Source organism: Haliotis cracherodii, unplaced genomic scaffold (assembly GCF_022045235.1).
Source record: "Haliotis cracherodii isolate W230 unplaced genomic scaffold, xgHalCrac1.p SCAF_2, whole genome shotgun sequence".
NCBI classification, from domain to species: Eukaryota; Metazoa; Mollusca; class Gastropoda; order Lepetellida; family Haliotidae; genus Haliotis; species Haliotis cracherodii.
The window spans coordinates 64,435,728-64,458,621 of NW_027266275.1; the positions used below are offsets into that span (position 1 = coordinate 64,435,728).

At 43.4% G+C, this 22,894-nt stretch overlaps 1 protein-coding gene across 1 annotated transcript in view; it reads right to left on the reverse strand.

Annotated features, from left to right (window-relative positions):
• Nucleotides 1-273: 273 nt before the first annotated feature.
• Nucleotides 274-22,894, reverse strand: part of LOC139469415 (inhibitor of nuclear factor kappa-B kinase subunit alpha-like) — a 37,743-nt gene continuing 15,122 nt past the window's right edge. Inside the window, exons 8-20 of the mRNA XM_071251580.1 lie at nucleotides 22,662-22,794; nucleotides 18,817-19,008; nucleotides 18,407-18,535; nucleotides 17,821-17,912; nucleotides 14,571-14,672; nucleotides 12,731-12,783; nucleotides 11,382-11,446; nucleotides 9,663-9,775; nucleotides 8,205-8,254; nucleotides 7,183-7,285; nucleotides 6,661-6,805; nucleotides 4,397-4,569; nucleotides 274-1,498 (exon numbers count right to left, since the gene is read on the reverse strand). Coding sequence (XP_071107681.1) covers nucleotides 1,396-1,498; nucleotides 4,397-4,569; nucleotides 6,661-6,805; nucleotides 7,183-7,285; nucleotides 8,205-8,254; nucleotides 9,663-9,775; nucleotides 11,382-11,446; nucleotides 12,731-12,783; nucleotides 14,571-14,672; nucleotides 17,821-17,912; nucleotides 18,407-18,535; nucleotides 18,817-19,008; nucleotides 22,662-22,794 — 1,453 coding nt within the window. The 3' untranslated portion in view covers nucleotides 274-1,395. The remainder of the gene's footprint in view (nucleotides 1,499-4,396; nucleotides 4,570-6,660; nucleotides 6,806-7,182; nucleotides 7,286-8,204; nucleotides 8,255-9,662; nucleotides 9,776-11,381; nucleotides 11,447-12,730; nucleotides 12,784-14,570; nucleotides 14,673-17,820; nucleotides 17,913-18,406; nucleotides 18,536-18,816; nucleotides 19,009-22,661; nucleotides 22,795-22,894) is intronic.

A 22,894-nucleotide genomic window follows, 5' to 3' on the forward strand; every position in this document is an offset into this window, starting at 1 on the left:
GCTTGAAGTTGGGTTTACTCCGAAAGTTAGTACATGAAGTCACGTGATGTCCCATTGACATATTTGGGGACGTGATGCACAAGATGAATATTACATATCGTAACAGTCCCGTCAAAGATTATTGCACTTATATAGCGACGTGCATGTGTGTGTGTGTGTGTGTGTGTGTGTGTGTGTGTGTGTGTGTGCGTGTGCGTGCGTGTCTGCTTGTACTAGTCCAGACTGATGCCGATTTGTAGTGCTAGCTCACTGAGATACCATGCCGCAGTTTAACATGAATACCCAACTCAGACACAGTATACTGACTCCGAGCCGACCAGTCCTTCTTTTAGCCCCTTAATGCCGAGCGCCAGACAGCATAACAACAAGTACCATCTTTTAACATCTTTTGGTATGATGCGGCCGGGGATCAAACCCCGGACCTTCTGCTCTCCGGGCAGATGCTCTACCACTAGACCACGAAGGCGGTCTGCAGCAGGAGGAGCTGGGGGCAGACTCTACCCTGGACCACCGAGACTGAACATAAAGCAGGCTCTCATTATTGCCGATCATACTCCTAACCTCTGACAGACAGACCAATTAACATAATAAATTCACATTCACAGAATCTCAAAAGACTGGTGAGGACACTACAACAAGGCAGAGGAATAACTCACTAACACGCAATCACAGTCATGGTTCATTCTCATTCAAACGTCACTTATGCATATTTGTGTGATGATGTGTGGTTATTATAAACATGATTCTGCCACGAGGTTAAACGATGGATATGTACAGTCCATTAATTATTATTTGATAAATTACATCAGCCATAAAAAGTGTGATCTAATTTCACCACTTGCCACCCTACATGGTGTTCGTATGACTGACGATGACACCTGGGGTCTGTCCACCACTTCTCACTAACACTTGTTGCCATTGAGGTGAAAACAATGGAGCAGCTAACGATAGTTGTTGATGAAGCATGACGTCCTTAAAACCAGGATCTTATTAACACAACAAACAAAGCCCTGGTAATCTCTAGCCACATAGGCATGTTAGGGACAATATGGCTTCCAGATGAAAAAAAAAAAATATATAATAAAAAAAACATCGGCATTATCTCTGGAATGACAAAATCCTGATCGTCCCTCCAAAGCTTCCAGGGGGACACACATCCCTCCACAGCTTCCAGGGGGACACACATCCCTCCACAGCTTCCAGGGGGACATACATCCCTCCACAGCTTACGGGGGGCCACATATTCCTCCAAAACATCCAGGGGGCCACACATCCCTCCACAGCATCCAGGGGGACACATATTCCTCCACAGCTTCCGGAAGGACACATCACTCACTCCATACCACACTAATGCACAATGTCCCTTGAGTGAAGCTGGAATGAGCGTTGGCAGTCCTAGCTGGTGGGGTCAGCGATATCGATGACATCGTTGAAGGATGCCATGAGGGACATATTCTCCTCCTGTTCCTCCCGGAGACTGTGCATCATCTCCTCCATCCTGGAACAGATCAATACATACAGATCAACCAATCATCAAAGAGCTAGTACAGATCACGTCTCAAGTCCTTCCACTTGTCAGACACCCAGTTGTCAGTGGAATATTTTTTAACTGTCACACCCCGCTTTACTCACAATGATACGACCCAGTGAGTGAGTGAGTGAGTGAGTGAGTGAGTGAGTGAGTGAGTGAGTGAGTGAGTGAGTGACATTTGAGTTTTTCTGTACGCAAATTAATTGAAAGAAATTGGGTTTTCAATATTTTGGGGGGGGATTTTACGCACATACACGGCATATCTGTAGCTCTGGTGAAGGTTCTATACCAAGAAGACCACCAAGTGAAGAAGTAGATCTGGAGAGCAGCCTTTTGGCCTTCCTCACACTAGGCATTTCCGTATTCATAATGATTGATGGTCATTCTATATGATGTTATCAGCTGATCATTGCAATGTGTTTTTTTCAAAGCGCATAACACCTGATAAATCTTTTCCACTATGGATCATAAACAACTACTATTCTAATCTTTTTTTAAACTCTGAAAAGGCAACGTAGATCTTGTTAGGTAGGCAGAGCATGTATACTGTTTTGTTGGTCATCTACCACCTATGACTCCACCTCAGTTAAACTGCTGGTCGCCTGTAACGCTCATCAATTATTTGGTCCCTGAAGGTAGCGTTGTAGCGAGGGATCACTGTACGTACATGCTCAGAGAAGGGACATAACTCTGCGATGTTTACAACTGGGCCATTCCAACTCAACCCACTTGGAGAGAATTTCAATGGATCACAACATTATATTGTTGTATTGTTTTCTTCATGAGGAACCAAACTGTTCCCAAACAAATGTTGGTATTGAAACCATATACTTTTAGCTATCATTACAAAACATAATAAAATCATACAACGTAAATAATAAAATTACAGAGAAATGTATGGCCTAACCAAACATATGAATTATGTAAGCAACTCAAATTCTTCTGACAATCTGCATAGTGTTATTTTCTTTGTGGTTTCCATTGTAACTCCGAGACTGGATGGAAAATGAAGACAGAAACTGTCAAAGTTGTGCATGGTTGAACTGAAACTTTGACAATTTCTGTTAAATTGACCACATCATTGAAAAGCTTTCAATTCACTATTTCTCCCAACAATCAATTCAAAGTAGAATTCACTATTTCTTTCTACGATAAAACCTGTGAAGATCTGGGTTAGAACAGGTCTTCAACAACCCATGCTTGCCATAAAAGGTGACTATGCTTGTCATAAGAGGCGACTAAAGGGATCAGGTGGTCAGGCTCGCTGACTTGGTTGATGCATGTCATCGATCCCAATTGCGTGATGTCGATCCCTGGATTGTCTGGTCCAGACTCGATTATTTACAGATTACCGTCATATAGCTGGAATATTGCTGAGTGCGGCGTTAAACAACAATCAAACAAAAAAACAAACAAACAAACAAACAAGCGTATAGTCGACAAAGTCATCTATATCCGCCACCCATTTTAACACGTTATGGTCCCAAACCATGTAACTGACCCAACATTTCTCTTAGCCCATGTCAATATAGGTGCAATAGAAATTCTAAAATAAACATTTCTAAAACTCCTTAATATCAAATGGCACCAGTTCAGTATGTGCTTTATATATGGACATGCAATGTTTGGCAAGGAAATATTTAACAATTTATTTGTTATACTCTAGTAACTAAGTGAACCCACCCTATATCAAAACTTAAATCCAACTTGTTGCCATGAAAAAAATTCTTAAAGTGCTAAATATGAAAAGGCACCAGTTCAGAATGTGCCTGGTAGACATGCAAAGTTTTGTAAGAAAGTATTTTACGTTTTTTGAGTTACGCTCCTGAAACGAACACCACCCATATAGAAGTCCAGCTTGTTGCCATGGAAACGTTAAAATAAAAATTTCTAAAATTCCTAAATAGCAAAAGGCACCAGTTCAGTATGTGTCTGGTAAACATGCAAAGTTTTGTTAGAAAGTATTGAATGGATTTTGAGTAATGCTCTGGAAACAAACTCTACCCTGTAGAACCTAAGTCCAACTTGTTGCCATGGAAAAATAAAAAATAAAATTTTCTATAAATCCTTAATAGCAAAAGGCACCAGTTCAGTATGTGCCTGGTAGACATGCAAGGTTTTGTAAGAGAGTATTTAAAGGTTTTTGAGTTACGCTCCTGAAACGAACTCCACCCTTATAGAACCTTAGTCCAACTTGTTGCCATGGAATCATAAAAAATAAAGATTTCTAAAATTCCTAAATTTCCTAAATAGCACAAGGCACCAGTTTAGTATGTGCCTGGTAGACATGCAAAGTTTTGTAAGAAAGTATTTGACAGTTTTTGAGTTACGCTCAGGTACGAACACCACCCATATAGAACTTAAGTCCAACTTGTTGCCATGGAAACGTAAAAAATAAAATATTCTAAAATTCCTTAATAGCAAAAGGCACAAGTTCAGCATGAGTCTGATAGACATGCAAAGTTTTGTTAGAAAGTATTCAATGGGTTTTGAGTTATGCTCTGGAAACGAACTCGACCCTATAGAACCTTAGTCCAACTTGTTGCCATGGAAACATAAAAAATAAAATTTTCTAAAATTCCTTAATAGCAAAAGGCACCAGTTCAGCATGAGTCTGATAGACATGCAAAGTTTTGTAGAAATATATTTAACGGGTTCTGAGTTATGCTCCAGACATGATTTCGGGACGCACGCACGCATGAACGGAACCTATTTCAATATTCCCAGCCAACTTTGTTGGGGCGGGGAATAAGAAACAAACTTCCTACGATGATATTCCCATACTATGTAGTTGAGCCAGTCAAGACTCCACACTGCCTACAGCAAGTACACCATGCAACAATGTTAAGGAGAGAGAACTCTCACTTCTTGCAGCGCTCCTTGGACTCCTCCATGACCCGCAGAGATTCCTGGTTCCCGCTTGTCTGGAAGGACATCAGAGTTGCAGTGCCAAACATGCTGGCCAGACTTGATGGTCCAGAAGAGCTGGTACGTGAGTTGGACCGCACAAGAGTACCAGACTGCTTGCCTTGATTCACCTGAAACCAGTCAATCGTGGACCCGCTGTGAAGTGAACATGTCAGCATGGATATTGTTCATTCGACACAAAATGTTATTATCAATTGAAAATAATTGCAAGAATTTCCAACTATCACATAGTAAATTACCTTTTCCCCCAAAAATATCCTTCAAAAATAATATTGCATTCCTTCAGCAAAAATATGAATATTTTTCAATGATGCATGTATAGGTGGTGTCTCGTTTTGTTTGTTTGTTGTTTAATGCCACTCAGCAATATTCTATCTATATGACCGTGGTCTGTAAATATTCAAGTCTGGACCGAAAATCCAGTGATTGACATCGTGAGCATCGATCCACACAACTGGGATAAAATGACATGCATCAACCAAGTCAGCGAGCCTGACCACACGATCCTGTTAGACGCCTCTTACGGCAAGCATGGGTTCCTGAAGACCTATTCAATAATCATGTAAGAAACACATTGAAAAAACATATTTGTAATCATCATAATATTTTGACATCCTGGCAATGACAGGAGAATTTGAAATAGAAAATAAGAGTTTTCAGTAAGAAAGAAATTAATTTCCTGGAAGTTCCATCTTCCGAGGTAAGCGTGTCCACTAGCCTATATCCAAACCTAGTTTCTACCCTTGTCACGCTAAGGCATCTTCCCGAGGCAAGCGTGTCCACTAGCCTATATCAAAACCTAGTTTCTACCCTAGAAACGCTAAGGCATCTTCCCGAGGCAAGCATGTCCACTAGCCCATATCAAAACCTAGTTTCTACCCTTGCCACGCTAAGGCATCTTCCCGAGGCAAGCATGTCCACTAGCCTATATCAAAACCTAGTTTCTGCCCTTGCCACATGAAGGCATCTTCCCGAGGCAAGCATGTCCACTAGCCCATATCAAAACCTAGTTTCTACCCTTGCCACATGAAGGCATCTTCCCGAGGCAAGCATGTCCACTAGCCCATATCAAAACCTAGTTTCTGCCCTTGCCACATGAAGGCATCTTCCCGAGGCAAGCATGTCCACTAGCCCATATCAAAACCTAGTTTCTACCCTTGTCACGCTAAGGCATCTTCCCGAGGCAAGTGTGTCCACCAGCCTATATCAAAACCTAGTTTCTACCCTTGTCATGCTAAAGCATCTTCCCGAGGCAAGCGTGTCCACTAGCCTATATCAAAACCTAGTTTCTACCCTTGTCACGCTAAGGCATCTTCCCGAGGCAAGCGTGTCCACTAGCCTATATCAAAACCTAGTTTCTACCCTTGTCACGCTAAAGCATCTTCCTGAGGCAAGCATGTCCACTAGCCTATATCAAAACCTAGTTTCTACCCTTGTCACGCTAAGGCATCTTCCCGAGGCAAGCGTGTCCACTAGCCTATATCAAAACCTAGTTTCTACCCTTGCCACACTAAGGCATCTTCCTGAGGCAAGCATGTCCACTAGCCATGAAGGCATCTTCCCGAGGCAAGTGTGTCCACTAGCCCATATCAAAACCTAGTTTCTACCCTTGTCACGCTAAGGCATCTTCCCGAGGCAAGCGTGTCCACTAGCCTATATCAAAACCTAGTTTCTACCCTTGCCACATGAAGGCATCTTCCCCAGGCAAGCACGTCCACTAACCTATATCAAAACCTAGTTTTTCACCCTTGCTACATGAAGGCCACTTTTCTGGACTTGACCCTGGCACTATCTCGCGTAGATCACAAGTTGTGCCCCTTGTAATAAAAATGCGATATCCAATCAGATTTCTGTTATTATCTCGTATAGCTTCACAAAAATGACGAGTACCATAGGCGAGGACCTTGTCGATCAGATAATGAAAACATTTGTCATTTCATCCCTGACACAAAAACATAGCCAATTGTTGGGGTGTTTAAAAGATGAAAAAGACATATTCGTGCCAACAAAGACATACGAAGGTGTACCAGTCGTGAATGTTGACTTTGTGAAACATTCTCTGATTGGACTATTAATATGTGCGATAGTCCAATCACGTTTAGCACAAGAAAGTGGGCTTGATGTGGGAAGGGTGGAAACAAGATTTTGAAAAAAAGGCTAGTCGACGCCCTTGCCTGGGGAAGATGGGAAGTTCAACTGACCACGACTTTGAGCATGTTCCAGATGTCCTGCTGCCGGTTTTGCTGGTTGGTCATCAGCTGTCGGCTGGCCGCTGTAATCTCATCACAGCACTGATCCAGGGATGGCATGATCTTCTGCAGCTCATAGCGACACTGCGACACTTTACTGACAGCCACAAAACAAACGTGTAAGACTCAGAGTGACATAGCTTTTAAGCCGCTTTCAGCGATATTCAAGATTTTCTGAATGAAAACACTTTTGCTTTAAATCAAAGATGGCTCCCTGTATGATCAGGAAGGCTAAAAGGGAAACTTGGGCTAAATATCTGAATATTTGTAGATGGGAATGACAGAAGTAGGCTCTAAGCCCAGGTGTAAAAACAAATCCAGGATTTTTCGCAAAAGTGATTGTAACTCCCATACCTTAACATCGACTTATCAGTCGTATTGTTTTGTACAACGAGACGCAGGAAAGTGTTACACGTAAGACCTAGGCTCAGTATCTGAATATTCCTCGTGAGGGAAAAAGATGTCAGGTCTCACCCCAGGTAGGTGTAGAGATCCACGACGGACTTGTCCCTGACCAGCACACACTTGACGACAGGCTGCACCATCTTGGTGTGGTCCATCAAGTTCCCGCGGTTCTCTGAAGCAAACACCAACTTATGGAACCTATGCTATCCTGTAACCCTGAGGCTCGTCACAATAAGAAAGTGAGTGAGTGAGTATGGTTTTACGCCGCTTTTAGCAATATTCCAGCAATATCACGGCGGGAGACACCAGAAATGGGCTTCACACATTGTACCCATGTCGGGAAACGAACCCGGGTCTTCGGTGTGACGAGCGAACGCTTTAACCACCAGGCTACCCGACCGCCCCCACAATAACAAAGACTAGTAACCACTGTTGATACTATCTCTGTTGTCTCCACAATGTTTAAACCAATCACATGCTATCCTTCTTAAAGTCCATCCTTTGAATATTTAAAAGGCAAGTCTCTGGGTAAGGCTGGTGATCACTTAGTATGTTTAACTGTCATGAATCGGAAGTGCTCTACAAAACACTGTAAGTCAGTCTACCGCTAATATGAAGGAGTGACTATTAGTCAAATTGTAAAAGATACGGGGTAATATATCAAACGGAATCTTACTTAATTCCCATCTGTAACAGGTAGTATATAGCTCACATCAAAAGTCAAATTGGAGTAATCAATATTCCTTAAACTTGACGTCACAGTATTGTAATTTTGTTGGTTGGTTGGTTTGTTGTTTAACACAGCACTCAGCAATATTACAGCTATAGGACGGCGGTCCACACAATTGGGATAGATGACATGCATCAACCAAGTCAGCGAGTCTGACAACCCAATCCCGTTAGTCGCCTCTTACAACAAGCATAGTTGCCTTTTACGGCAAGCATGGGTTGCTGCAGACCTATTCTACCCTGGATCTTCACGGGTCCCACTGAGTTGGTAATGTGTAACATACAGCTTGCCTTGTTGTCCAGACGGTCAAGGAAAAGAATATCGAGAACAAGTCACACAGACAATGGTGTGATGTCCTTACCCTTTGGTGTCTGCATCAGTTCTTGGTATAATTTTTTGGCTGACTCTTCACTGAAAGGAAATAATTTGACATTCATTGTCAAGCTCATTACAATGCAACAATTGCTTGACAGACTGTATCCACTATAAAAACACACAAAATCATTTCTTTCTGTACCAATTGTTTCCAGCCAAGAATCAAAAGAAACGAAAATGCTTTTTGAAGTTGATTTGAACCTATGTCTGGAGAAGAGGAAGATATTGTCATTCATATGCAGCCTTGATGTTCTTTCTTTAAGGTGCCTGTTGTTTCTGGCGGTGTATCTAGTAGTAGTGGGACGATACACTGATGCATCGGTGGATCGCGATATTTTACTTTCCGAAACAAGTATCGATCTTAGTCACGCACTAAGAACAAAATATAGATTCATACTTTAAATGTTTACTTTATGGCTGTTACACCAAAGACTAATTAGTAGTGAAAATTAGTTACGAAAAAGTAAATATTTTCATCTGTTGCGTCATACTTGACACTGCCAGCTGTAAATCGTCAGTGTGCCATGTATTGACTATCCTGTCTATGAAAAAGATGGCTTACACATCACAGATAAGAGCACTTACAAGTATTGTGATACATATTGGATCGTGAAGAAGGTATCGTGATACTTATCGGATCGCACAGTTGGTGTATCGTCCCAGCCCTAGTATCTAGTGAGGGTTCTGGTGGCATATCTAGTTAGGGTAGTGTTCTGGTGGCACATCTAGTGAGGGTTCTGGTGGCGTATCTAGTTAGGGTAGTGTTCAGGTGGCACATCTAGTGAGGGTTCTGGTGGCGTATCTAGTTAGGGTAGTGTTCTGGTGGCACATCTAGTGAGGGTTCTGGTGGCGTATCTAGTTAGGGTAGTGTTCTGGTGGTGCATCTAGTGAGGGTTCTGGTGGCTTATCTAGTTAGGGTAGTGTTCTGGTGGCACATCTAGTGAGGGTTCTGGTGGCTTATCTAGTTAGGGTAGTGTTCTGGTGGCACATCTAGTGAGGGTTCTGGTGGCGTATCTAGTTAGGGTAGTGTTCTGGTGGCACATCTAGTGAGGGTTCTGGTGGCGTATCTAGTTAGGGTAGTGTTCTGGTGGCACATCTAGTGAGGGTTTTGGTGGTGCATCTAGTTAGGGTAGTGTTCTGGTGGTGCATCTAGTGAGGGTTCTGGTGGCGTATCTAGTTAGGGTAGTGTTCTGGTGGTGCATCTAGTGAGGGTTCTGGTGGCGTATCTAGTTAGGGTAGTGTTCTGGTGGTGCATCTAGTGAGGGTTCTGGTGGCGTATCTAGTTAGGGTAGTGTTCTGGTGGCACATCTAGTGAGGGTTTTGGTGGTGCATCTAGTTAGGGTAGTGTTCTGGTGGTGCATCTAGTGAGGGTTCTGGTGGCGTATCTAGTTAGGGTAGTGTTCTGGTGGCACATCTAGTTAGGGTTCTGCTTTCTGTGGCTTACCAATCACATAGGACATCATTCTGTTTTATTCTAGCAAATGGACTGCGCTGCAGCTCGACAATCTTCGTCTGTAGGGCTGTAGCCTGCTGTTCCAGGATGTTCACTCTCTCTTTCTGTGGATGTGCAGATACAAAACAACTATTAACAATATCGTCACGTCAGGCAAGAGAACAAATGGAGTGTTACAATAACCTGTGAGATTTCATGTAGGACTCGGACTGAAGCGTTATCGTTCCTGTTCAATACCTTTAAGCTGGCATGGGTGGCAAAGTCATCTAAAGTGCCACTAGTCACTGTGCAGAGTTAATTCCCTTAGGCATGCCAGGATTCTATGAACATAATTTTGGACATCCAAGATGTCACTTGGTTTGTCAGCACCATACCCTTGCTCATGTGTTTCAGTGGTACATTTCTAACACCGGCATCACCTGAGGCTCACTGCATTCTGCTAACACGCCATGATATAACTGAAATATTTCCAAAGCAGCATGACACCCAATGCACTGACTCACTTAGTACTCTTATTAGCATTAAGAAGCAGTGATATCAGTGAAGACTGATGCATGGATTTCAACTTGTATTCTTTCAGCGAGAGGCTTTGCTACATGCTGGAGTGCGGTTATCAGGCTAGTGGATGATACAAGTACCTGTACCGAATAGTCACATCAAAACAACACAAGAAGCTGAAGTGTCGGTCCTTCTTCCTACATGACCTATAATTTCTTGTGTTTCCTATATGACCTATAATTTCTCTTGTTTCCTATATGACCTATAATTACTCATGTTTCCTATACAACCTATAATTACTCGTGTTTCCCATACGACCTATGATTACTCGTGTTTCCCACGACCTATTATTACTCCTGTTTCCTATGACATATAATTACTCCTGTTTCCTATATGACCTATAATTACTCGTGTTTCCTATATGACCTATAATTACTTATAATTCCTACATGACCTATAATTACTCGTTTCCTACGTGACCTATAATTACTCAGGTTTCCTATATGACCTATAATTACTCGTAATTCCTACATGACCTATAATTACTCGTTTCCTACGTGACCTATAATTACTCGTGTTTCCTATATGACCCTATATTTATTCTTATGGATGATCCAGTCACCAGTAAGTCAGAGCAACGAATCAAAAACACAGAAAAAATTTCCAGGACAGCTGATGGGTCGTCTTCATGCTAGCATCGGTGTATATTCCAGCAATATCACAGTGGGGGACACCAATATGGGCTTCACACCTGGGCACCGGGAGTATACACCTACGTTCCTTACTTACACCTTAGTCATGATGTGGTGGACATGCTGAACGGGCTTCTCGTGACTGAAATAATATCTACGATGTATTTGACTTGGGAAGTGACCTGATTATGCTGATTTCTCCCCAACAATAGTAATCACTCCCTGATAGTGCACATTCCAGCATGACTCGGCACATTCCAGCATGACTAGGCACATTCCAGCATGACTCGGCATATTCCTCTCCATAGAGGGACAGAGAGAGAATCTGCAGCCCTAAACAAGACCATCAGCTTATGTTTATTGTCTCCCCAGAAACTTTGACCTGTCTGTGTAGGTCTACAGCTCCATCTGTTTACGTGACTGATGACTGACACTGCACAGAAACATCTCAGTCTGCTGATTTATCACGGAACTCTAGTAACCATGGCAGCTGCATGTGGGAATATCTATAGTTTCTTACCAATTCTGAGAATCTTTCGATTTCTTCAGACATTCTGAGCCATTTTGAGAACATTTTTTCAGATGCTGAAAAGAAAAAAGAGCAATAAAAGTATGACATAACATCAACAGCCATACAAACTAACTTCAGAAAACCACAAACCCTACCACTGACTGGCCTGGACCAGACAAACCAGTGATTGATATAATGAGCACAGACCAAACTGTGGGTACTGTGACATGCTATAAAGACACACATGACCATTAGGTCGCCTCCTAGGACCAGCACACCTTGCTGGGGATCTGTTCGTACCTGGAAACCCAACGGAGGACTCAGGATTTTCAGGGACAAAGGACAAGGGAATGACAAATACTATCAACAAATCACTTCTAAACATTAAAGAATGGTAAGACAAATGTGATGGAACAGTTGGCAGCTTGGCAACATCAGGCTCACATGCACTGTATTTCCATCTGTGCAAAGCTTCATGAAAAAATTATTGGACAGTTTTACGATAAGCTCCAGAAGAAGTGAGTGAGTGAGTATGGTTTTACGCCGCTTTCAGCAATATTCCAGCAATATCACGGCGGGGGACACCAGAAATGGGCTTCACACACTGTACCCATGTCGGGAATGGAACATAGATCTTCGGCGTGATGAGCGAATGCTTTAACCACTAGGCTACCCGACCGCCCCTCCAGAAGCAGAAACAGCCCCATACCGATTCCTACTTATGCCCATGATAATGAAGCCTTTCAAAATTCTCTTCAACGATGGCGAGTTTCAAGAAGTAGATTTTTAAAATCCTTTTTGCTTTAAATATAAATCCTACGTTCAGAGGAGTCTTACAACAATGAAACTTGCAAAAATTGACACTTGCCAAAAAACTGCATTGGGAAATGGCAGTTGATGCGAGCAGAAGAAGCGGGAATCCTGCCTAGCTACAGGTCCAGTTTGTATAACTGCCATCAACTTTGGAACTTCTCATTTTTATAAGTTTGTCCATGTAGTGACTTTTGTAGATCCCATCCAAACACGATCAGACATTCTCACAGCAAGTGATGTTAGATGACTGCAGGGTACTTACTTATGCCACCCGTGAAGATCCGGGGTAGAGTAAGTCTTCAGCAACCCATGCTTGCCGTAAAAGGCAACTATGCTTGTCGTAAGAGGTGACTAACGGGATCGGGTGGTCAGGCTCGCTGACTTGATTGATGCATGTCATTGTATCCCAACTTCGTGGATCTATGCTCATGATATCAATCACTGGATTGTCTGGTCCAGACTTGATTATTTACAAACCTTCATTATATAGCTGGAATATTGCTGAGTGTGGAGTTAAACAACAAACAAACAAACAAGCCACTTACTTATGCCCCCGTTAGATGCCTGGTCCTTATAATGCTGCATGTCAAACACCAAGCTGGGGAGGAAACAACAGACAGCCTAGGTCAATACATGACAGTGACAGTTGCAACATACTTCAGTCATTCATCATCGTGCATCATCATGCATCATAGTGCATCATCATGCATCATGGTTCTGCTTTCATGATAGAGTTCGATATAAGCTGCGTATTTGCGTAAAATATTCATTATATCAATTGAAATCCGCAGATAAATCGAATTCTAGCATATCAAACAAAAACTATAAATACCCTGTTGAAATAAAATTAATGCATATATGATAACAATTAGATAAAACGATTGGGTATATTACAACTGTCAGACAAAATGATTGTGTATCAGCCGATCACCAAATTCACTTACCGACAGTGACATTTGGAAAAGATTCTGCGACAAACATACTGATAGATGGCAATTGAAATGCACAATCGAGCCTAGTCAATATACATGTTGTATCTTAATTAGTCGCTGATGTTTTATGCTGTCGAATTTAATTATAAGGATTGACTGTGTATTTTTTTCTGTTCATTGAGGTATGAATCGAAAAACCAATGTGCAAACTGTATGAATCCGCGAAGCCGATTCTTGCAAAAGTTTGCACATTGGTTTTCTATTACATTGACTGTAATATTTGGATTCCCCGACATTCCGAAGTAATAAAACAAGTGCGCCTCGGTGGGCGTGGCTTAATTTTTTTACATTCATTGAGAAATGAATGCAATAACACGTGACCAATTCAGCTAATCAGAATGCAGGAATCTCCATGAACACAACAAAAATTTAATTATTATCTCCTTTCTTACAATGCTAGGTTTTGTAAACAAAAAAATGGCGGATAGGGAGCCACAAGCAGACGCGGACGGGTATACTACTATTCACATAGTTTTAAATGATTTTAAGTTAAATACCTAAATGTCAAGAAACAGGTGAGTAAAAAAAAATTTGAATACCCTTTAAAATTTGTGGATAACCAATCAAAACCACCCCCCTGGGTAAAATACCCCAATAACCAAAAGCTTATCTGTAGCTCTGTTCTTGTATGGAGATATCATTACAAGATGTGTACACAAAGTTCACAAATTACACCATTAACTTCATGAACACTTGAACGATCCTTATTCCTTGGCTATAACTAGCAAAGACACACTTGTGTACTGGGGTAACCACTCTATTGGTGTTCTAAAATATATGTAGGATCATGTCTGTTGACTTCTGAGGTGCCTATCCCATTAATGCCCTATCAGCAAAGCTTAAAAAAATAAAAGAATTGGTTCTCAGGCAATGACTTTTGAAAATATAGTGCGGGGGGATTGTGCTTTTTTAGATTTTGCTTGTTCAAACTAGTATGTAACCAAATAAACAGTTGTGTACCATCAACCTGGGAAAAGGCCTCCATACATAAACAAGCATACAAACTATTGCCACCATGACCCTAATATGAGATGCGCAGTAAAGCAGTGCGCATGTGAAGGGAAAATATGCATGCTATATTTGATAACTGAACAGTTATTTGACAGAAATCAGAAACTGCAGAATATATTTCACTGAAATATTAATTAAAAGCTTCCTACAGTGTACTTCCTGACATGATGTTATGTTAATCTACGAGCAAATTACTCACAATGTGATGGCAAACTACTTAAGTTATGCTGTTTTTCAACAAATAGATTAATATATATTTTTCCATAATAGTTGACATTATCATCGCAATACTGCCATTATTAGATTACAATCATAGAGAGGTAGTTTACTTTGACATAGTATTGGCTGTTGACTTTGACATAGTATTGGCTGCATGACTTACCTTTCTTTAAAATGTTCCTTTCTTGCCATCAGCTGTCCTATTTCATTTGTCATTCTGTTCTTTAACTTAAGGAATGTTGAATTTGTTCGTAATAAGTTGAGCCTGAAAATGAAATTGTAAAAAATGTGTTTGATGTTTGCGAAAATCTAGCCTGTTTACTGTTTGATATGTCCAAAGTAGTTTTGCTTGTGAACACACACTGTCCCAATAAGGGGAGAGCACTCCTGTGTTGCAGGTCACTGCGTTGGACACGAACACACACTGACCCCACAAGGGGAAAGCACTCCTGTGTTGCAGGATCACTGGGGGCAAACGAACACACGCTGACCCCACAAGGGGAAAGCACTCCTGAGATTAAGGGTCACTTGGAGCAAACGAACACACGCTGACCCCACAAGGGGAAAGCACTCCTGTGTTCCAGGATCACTGGGGGCACACGAACACACGCTGACCCCACAAGGGGAAAGCACTCCTGTGTTGCAGGATCACTGGGGGCACACGAACACACGCTGACCCCACAAGGGGAAAGCACTCCTGTGTTGCAGGGTCACTGGGGCACACGAACACACGCTGACCCCACAAGGGGAAAGCACTCCTGTGTTGCAGGGTCACTGGGGCACACGAACACACGCTGACCCCACAAGGTGAAAGCACTCCTGTGTTGCAGGGTCACTTGGGGCACACGAACACACACTGACCCCACAAGGGGAAAGCACTTCTGTGTTGCAGGGTCACTGGGGCACACGAACACACGCTGACCCCACAAGGTGAAAGCACTCCTGTGTTGCAGGGTCACTTGGGGCACACGAACACACACTGACCCCACAAGGGGAAAGCACTTCTGTGTTGCAGGGTCACTTGGGGGCACACGAACACACACTGACCCAAGGGGAAAGCACTCCTGTGTTGCAGGGTCACTTGGGGCACACGAACACACACTGACCCCACAAGGGGAAAGCACTTCTGTGTTGCAGGGTCACTGGGGGGCACATGAACACACGCTGACCCCACAAGGGGAAAGCACTCCTGTGTTGCAGGGTCACTTGGGGCACACGAACACACGCTGACCCCACAAGGGGAAAGCACTCCTGTGTTGCAGGGTCACTTGGGGGCACATGAACACACGCTGACCCCACAAGGGGAAAGCACTTCTGTGTTGCAGGGTCACTTGGGGGCACACGAACACATGCTGACCCCACAAGGGGAAAGCACTTCTGTGTTGCAGGGTCACTGGGGGGCACATGAACACACGCTGACCCCACAAGGGGAAAGCACTCCTGTGTTGCAGGGTCACTTGGGGCACACGAACACACGCTGACCCCACAAGGGGAAAGCACTCCTGTGTTGCAGGGTCACTTGGGGGCACATGAACACACGCTGACCCCACAAGGGGAAAGCACTTCTGTGTTGCAGGGTCACTTGGGGGCACACGAACACATGCTGACCCCACAAGGGGAAAGCACTTCTGTGTTGCAGGGTCACTTGGGGGCACACGAACACACGCTGACCCCACAAGGGGAAAGCACTCCTGTATTGCAGGGTCACTGGGGGCAAATGAACACACGCTGACCCCACAAGGGGAAAGCACTTCTGTGTTGCAGGGTCACTTGGGGGCACACGAACACATGCTGACCCCACAAGGGGAAAGCACTCCTGTGTTGCAGGGTCACTTGGGGGCACATGAACACACGCTGACCCCACAAGGGGAAAGCACTTCTGTGTTGCAGGGTCACTTGGGGGCACACGAACACATGCTGACCCCACAAGGGGAAAGCACTTCTGTGTTGCAGGGTCACTTGGGGGCACACGAACACATGCTGACCCCACAAGGGGAAAGCACTCCTGTGTTGCAGGGTCACTTGGGGCACACGAACACACGCTGACCCCACAAGGGGAAAGCACTCCTGTGTCATCCCTTGCTTGTAAACATAACAGGCAGTCGACTAGACTCTATGTCTGGTTGTGGCCACCAAGCACAGTGGCAAGCTGTGGTGGTGGCGAAGACAGCATTGAGAGGTCCGAGAACAGGCTTTCACTGTGAGAAGCTTGACACTGTCCTCAAGCTCCTTCCCAGCCCGTGACATCTTCGTTTTACTCTCGGTAACATCGCTGCCACCAGTGTGGGAGCGGCCATTACAATTACCCTCTAATCCCAAATGTTGTAACGTTTATATCTTTGTTTGTGTCTTTGGGAATGCCATAACAGTTAATTTTGAAAAGATTTACGACTGACCATATTTGCCCGATGAAGTTACCTTTTTGTTTGTTTGATCAGATTGGTTCACTCACTCACTCACTCCTACTATTGCAATTACATGATAGATGCAATGAAACAGAAATTCAAATTGACAAACAAAGAAAATAATTAAACTGGGGTAAGAGTATTTGGCGTCACGACGGGCATCACTTGTTTGTATACATAATGGTCAGTCGGTTGCGAGTTCAACTCCAAGCATGCTTTTACAGTGTGGAGCTTTCAATGGTGGCAGTGGTAGCATAGAGAGCTCCGCGACACAGGATACCACTGTGAGGAGCTTGCTCCGTCCCTATTAAGGGGAGAGCACCCATAGACTGGAGTTGGCGAGTTGTAGTTCTGTGGTTTCGCATAGAGAACGCCATCAGTGGTCCAGGTGAAACATGTATACCATTTCCCTGACTACTAACAAGGGTGGAGCTGACAAACCAAGCATGATCATCAGGGCGAATCTGGGATTTGAACCCATGACCAGAGGGGTCCTACCACTGATGTTTTCTTTTCACATTCAATCTTGAGTTCAATCTTGAGTTTAACACTTTTCAAACCATTTAATATTCATCAAGATCAAGAACAGAGAATCAGTCTTCCCATGATAAACATATCCTTAAAACTCAATATATAGAATTGGTCTTCCCATGATAAACGTATCCTTAAAACTCAATATATAGAATCAGTCTTCCCATGTTAAACGCATCCTTAAAACTCAATTTATAGAATCAGTCTTCCCATGATAAAAGTATCCTTAAAACTCAACATATAGGATCCGTCTTCCCATGTTAAAGGTATTGTCATAACTCAGTACAGAGAACGATCTGTTGGATACACATTGGTGTAAAAAATTGTACTTGTGGTAAATTCCTGTGGTACTTGTGCCGAAAAACGACAATTATTAGGGCCAGTGCTGAGAAAGTAGTTAATTTCCCTGCTCTAGATCTTCAATTATTACCACTGACCAGAGTGCAGGCGTAATACAATGGAAGTACTGCAACTTACATGGCCGCCCTCTGACTTAGTATCAACCTCTTAAAGTCCAGATTCTGTTCATGGCAGAAGTAGACTGAATGTGCCCAGGCCCTTCTCTGTTCCTGTAACACCATAAACATCATTGACAACATCAAAAACACCATTGAAACACCACAAGCATCATTGAAACACCATGCCCATCATTGAAACACCATACCAATAATTGAATTTGACAATATCATTCTCATCATTGAAAACACTGATGAGTAACAGAGATGACACCAATGTTGGTTGGTTTGTTGTTTAACATCGCACTCAGCACTCAGCACTCAGCAATATTCCAGCTATATTACGGCAGTTTGTAAATAATCGAGTCTGGACCTGACAATCCAGTGATTGACATCATGAGCATCGGTCCATGCAATTGGGATATGATGACATCCATTAACCTAGTCAGCGAGTGTGACCACCCGATCCCGTTAGTCACCTCTTACGACAAGCATAGTTGCCTTTTACGGCAAGCATGGGTTGCTGAAGACCTATTCTACCCCGGATCTTCACGGGTTGAGTGACACTGATGAGGGACACAGATGAGTAGGTGCATCTGCAGACTCACATGTGCCGGGAGGAGTGTGTTGGGTTCCTTCACAATCAGTTGAACCATCCTAGGCAGTTGCTTCTGCTTCCGGGGGCCGGGCGAAGAGTTTCCTTTTCGGAACAGAAATACAATCCATTCCTCGTCATTCTGAAATGTGAAGTCACTTACACAAATTAATTTAATAAGAGAGTAAAGACTGTACATAAATATTCAGCTAATGAAACCCATAAATACATGTCCTGACCTTAGCAAACTATCTGCATTTAGATGTGTTCAGTTATACAAAGAGATTGAGAGTGACTCACCGGTTGGTTACTTCTACAAGCTGACCAGTAGAGTGACTCACAGATTGGTTACTTCTACAAGCTGGCCAGTAGAGTGCCTCACCGGTTGGTTACTTCTACAAACTGGCCAGTAGAGTGACTCACCGGCTCTGTCCAGCACTGATAGGCCGGGGCGCTGGGGTCTGGAGGAATGCCGCTTGCTAGGAGGATGTCCTGCTCCGCCACCGGGATCTTCGTCTCCTGCTCGATGATCAGCTGCAGGTTCTGCATCGTGTGCTCCTCCGGCACGGGGTACGTGATCAACTGGTTCGCCTCCACGTACAGGATGTGCACAATCTGTGACAGAAAGATAGGATGTGTGACAGAAAGATAGGATGTGTGACAAAAAGATAGGATGTGTGACAGAGAGACAGGATGCGCATGATCTGTGACAGAAAGCCAGGATCTGTGACAGAAAGATAGGATGTGTGACAGAGAGACAAGATCTGTGACAGAAAGATATGCTGTGTGACAGAAAGATAGGATGTGTGACAGAAAGATAGGCTGTGTGACAGAAAGATAGGATGTGTGACAGAAAGATAGGCTGTGTGACAGAAAGACAGGATGTGTGACAGAAAGATAGGATGTGTGACAGAAAGATAGGATGTGTGACAGAAAGATAGGATGTGTGACAGAAAGACAGGATCTGTGACAGAGAGACAGGATGCGCATGATCTGTGACAGAAAGCCAGGATCTGTGACAGAAAGATAGGATGTGTGACAGAAAGATAGGATGTGTGACAGAAAGATAGGCTGTGTGACAGAAAGATAGGATGTGTGACAGAAAGATAGGATGTGTGACAGAAAGACAGGATGTGTGACAGAAAGATAGATGTGTGACAGAAAGATAGGATGTGTGACAGAAAGATAGGATGTGTGACAGAAAGACAGGATGTGTGACAGAAAGATAGGATGTGTGACAGAAAGATAGGATGTGTGACAGAAAGATAGGATGTGTGACAGAAAGATAGGATGTGTGACAGAAAGATAGGATGTGTGACAGAAAGACAAGATCTGTGACAGAGAGACAGGATGCGCATGATATGTGACAGAAAGCCAGGATCTGTGACAGACAGATAGGATGTGTGACAGAAAGATAGGATCTGTGACAGAAAGATAGGATGTGTGACAGAAAGATAGGATGTGTGACAGAGAGACAGGATGCGCATGATCTGTGACAGAAAGCCAGGATGTGTGACAGAAAGAGAGGATGTGTGACAGAAAGACAGGATGTGTGACAGAAAGACAGGTTGTGTGACAGAAAGACAGGATGTGTGACAGAAAGATAGGATGTGTGACAGAAAGACAGGATGTGTGACAGAAAGATAGATGTGTGACAGAAAGATAGGATGTGTGACAGAAAGATAGGATGTGTGACAGAAAGACAGGATGTGTGACAGAAAGATAGGATGTGTGACAGAAAGATAGGATGTGTGACAGAAAGATAGGATGTGTGACAGAAAGATAGGATGTGTGACAGAAAGACAAGATCTGTGACAGAGAGACAGGATGCGCATGATATGTGACAGAAAGCCAGGATCTGTGACAGACAGATAGGATGTGTGACAGAAAGATAGGATCTGTGACAGAAAGATAGGATGTGTGACAGAAAGATAGGATGTGTGACAGAGAGACAGGATGCGCATGATCTGTGACAGAAAGCCAGGATGTGTGACAGAAAGAGAGGATGTGTGACAGAAAGACAGGATGTGTGACAGAAAGACAGGTTGTGTGACAGAAAGACAGGATGTGTGACAGAAAGATAGGATGTGTGACAGAAAGACAGGATGTGTGACAGAAAGATAGGATGTGTGACAGAAAGACAGGTTGTGTGACAGAAAGACAGGATGTGTGACAGAAAGACAGGTTGTGTGACAGAAAGATAGGATGTGTGACAGAAAGACAAGATCTGTGACAGAAAGATAGGATGTGTGACAGAAAGACAGGATGTGTGACAGAAAGACAGGATGTGTGACAGAAAGACAGGATCTGTGACAGAAAGACAGGATGTGTGACAGAAAGACAGGATGTGTGACAGAAAGATAGGATGTGTGACAGAAAGACAGGATGTGTGACAGAAAGACAGGATGTGTGACAGAAAGATAGGCTGTGTGACAGAAAGACAGGAAGTGTGACAGAAAGACAAGATCTGTGACAGAAAGACAGGATGTGTGACAGAAAGACAGGATGTGTGACAGAAAGACAGGATGTGTGACAGAAAGATAGGCTGTGTGACAGAAAGACAGGAAGTGTGACAGAAAGACAAGATCTGTGACAGAAAGATAGGCTGTGTGACAGAAAGACAGGATGTGTGACAGAAAGACAGGATGTGTGACAGAAAGACAGGATGTGTGACAGAAAGACAGGATGTGTGACAGAAAGATAGGATGTGTGACAGAAAGACAGGAAGTGTGACAGAAAGACAGGATCTGTGACAGAAAGACAGGATGTGTGACAGAAAGATAGGATGTGTGACAGAAAGACAGGATGTGTGACAGAAAGACAGGATGTGTGACAGAAAGATAGGATGTGTGACAGAAAGACAGGATGTGTGACAGAAAGACAGGATGTGTGACAAAAAGATAGGATGTGTGACAGAAAGACAGGATGTGTGACAGAAAGACAGGATGTGTGACAGAAAGACAGGAAGTGTGACAGAAAGACAGGATGTGTGACAGAAAGATAGGATGTGTGACAGAAAGACAGGAAGTGTGACAGAAAGACAAGATCTGTGACAGAAAGACAGGATGTGTGACAGAAAGACAGGATGTGTGACAGAAAGATAGGATGTGTGACAGAAAGACAGGATGTGTGACAGAAAGACAGGATGTGTGACAGAAAGATAGGATGTGTGACAGAAAGACAGGATGTGTGACAAAAAGACAGGATGTGTGACAGAAAGACAGGATGTGTGACAGAAAGACAGGATGTGTGACAGAAAGACAGGATGTGTGACAGAAAGACAAGATCTGTGACAGAAAGATAGGATGTGTGACAGAAAGATAGGATGTGTGACAGAAAGACAGGATGTGTGACAGAAAGACAGGATGTGTGACAGAAAGACAGGATGTGTGACAGAAAGATAGGATGTGTGACAGAAAGATAGGATGTGTGACAGAAAGACAGGAAGTGTGACAGAAAGACAGGATGTGTGACAGAAAGACAGGATGTGTGACAGAAAGACAGGATGTGTGACAGAAAGACAGGATGTGTGACAGAAAGACAGGATGTGTGACAGAAAGACAAGATCTGTGACAGAAAGATAGGATGTGTGACAGAAAGATAGGATGTGTGACAGAAAGACAAGATCTGTGACAGAAAGATAGGATGTGTGACAGAAAGATAGGATGTGTGACAGAAAGACAGGATGTGTGACAGAAAGACAGGATGTGTGACAGAAAGATAGGATGTGTGACAGAAAGACAGGATGTGTGACAGAAAGACAGGAAGTGTGACAGAAAGACAGGAAGTGTGACAGAAAGACAGGATGTGTGACAGAAAGACAAGATCTGTGACAGAAAGATAGGATTTGTGACAGAAAGACAGGATGTGTGACAGAAAGACAGGATGTGTGACAGAAAGACAGGATGTGTGACAGAAAGACAGGAAGTGTGACAGAAAGACAGGAAGTGTGACAGAAAGACAGGATGTGTGACAGAAAGACAGGATGTGTGACAGAAAGACAGGATGTGTGACAGAAAGACAGGATGTGTGACAGAAAGACAGGAAGTGTGACAGAAAGACAGGATGTGTGACAGAAAGACAGGATCTGTGACAGAAAGACAGGATGTATGACAGAAAGACAGGATGTGTGACAGAGAGACAGGATGTGTGACAGAAAGACAGGATGTGTGACAGAAAGACAGGAAGTGTGACAGAAAGACAGGAAGTGTGACAGAAAGACAGGATGTGGTCCCATGTCAAATTGATATCACAACCAGTCCACTGACCTTCAAGTCCAGCGCATGCTGCAGCATGTTAAAACACTTGGGCCTCTTGTCCGGCGTGAGGCCCCCTCCCCTGGCCTTTGCGTCCCACCGCAACATCTTCCTCAGCCACTGCTCAAAGTAGCCGCGCATTGTCCTGAGGGAGACAATATCTCACATCAAGGCTTATTTGCATATCATGTGACTGGACTTTTCTCTTGTTTGTAGTTAAACATGATTTTTCAGAAACCAGTATA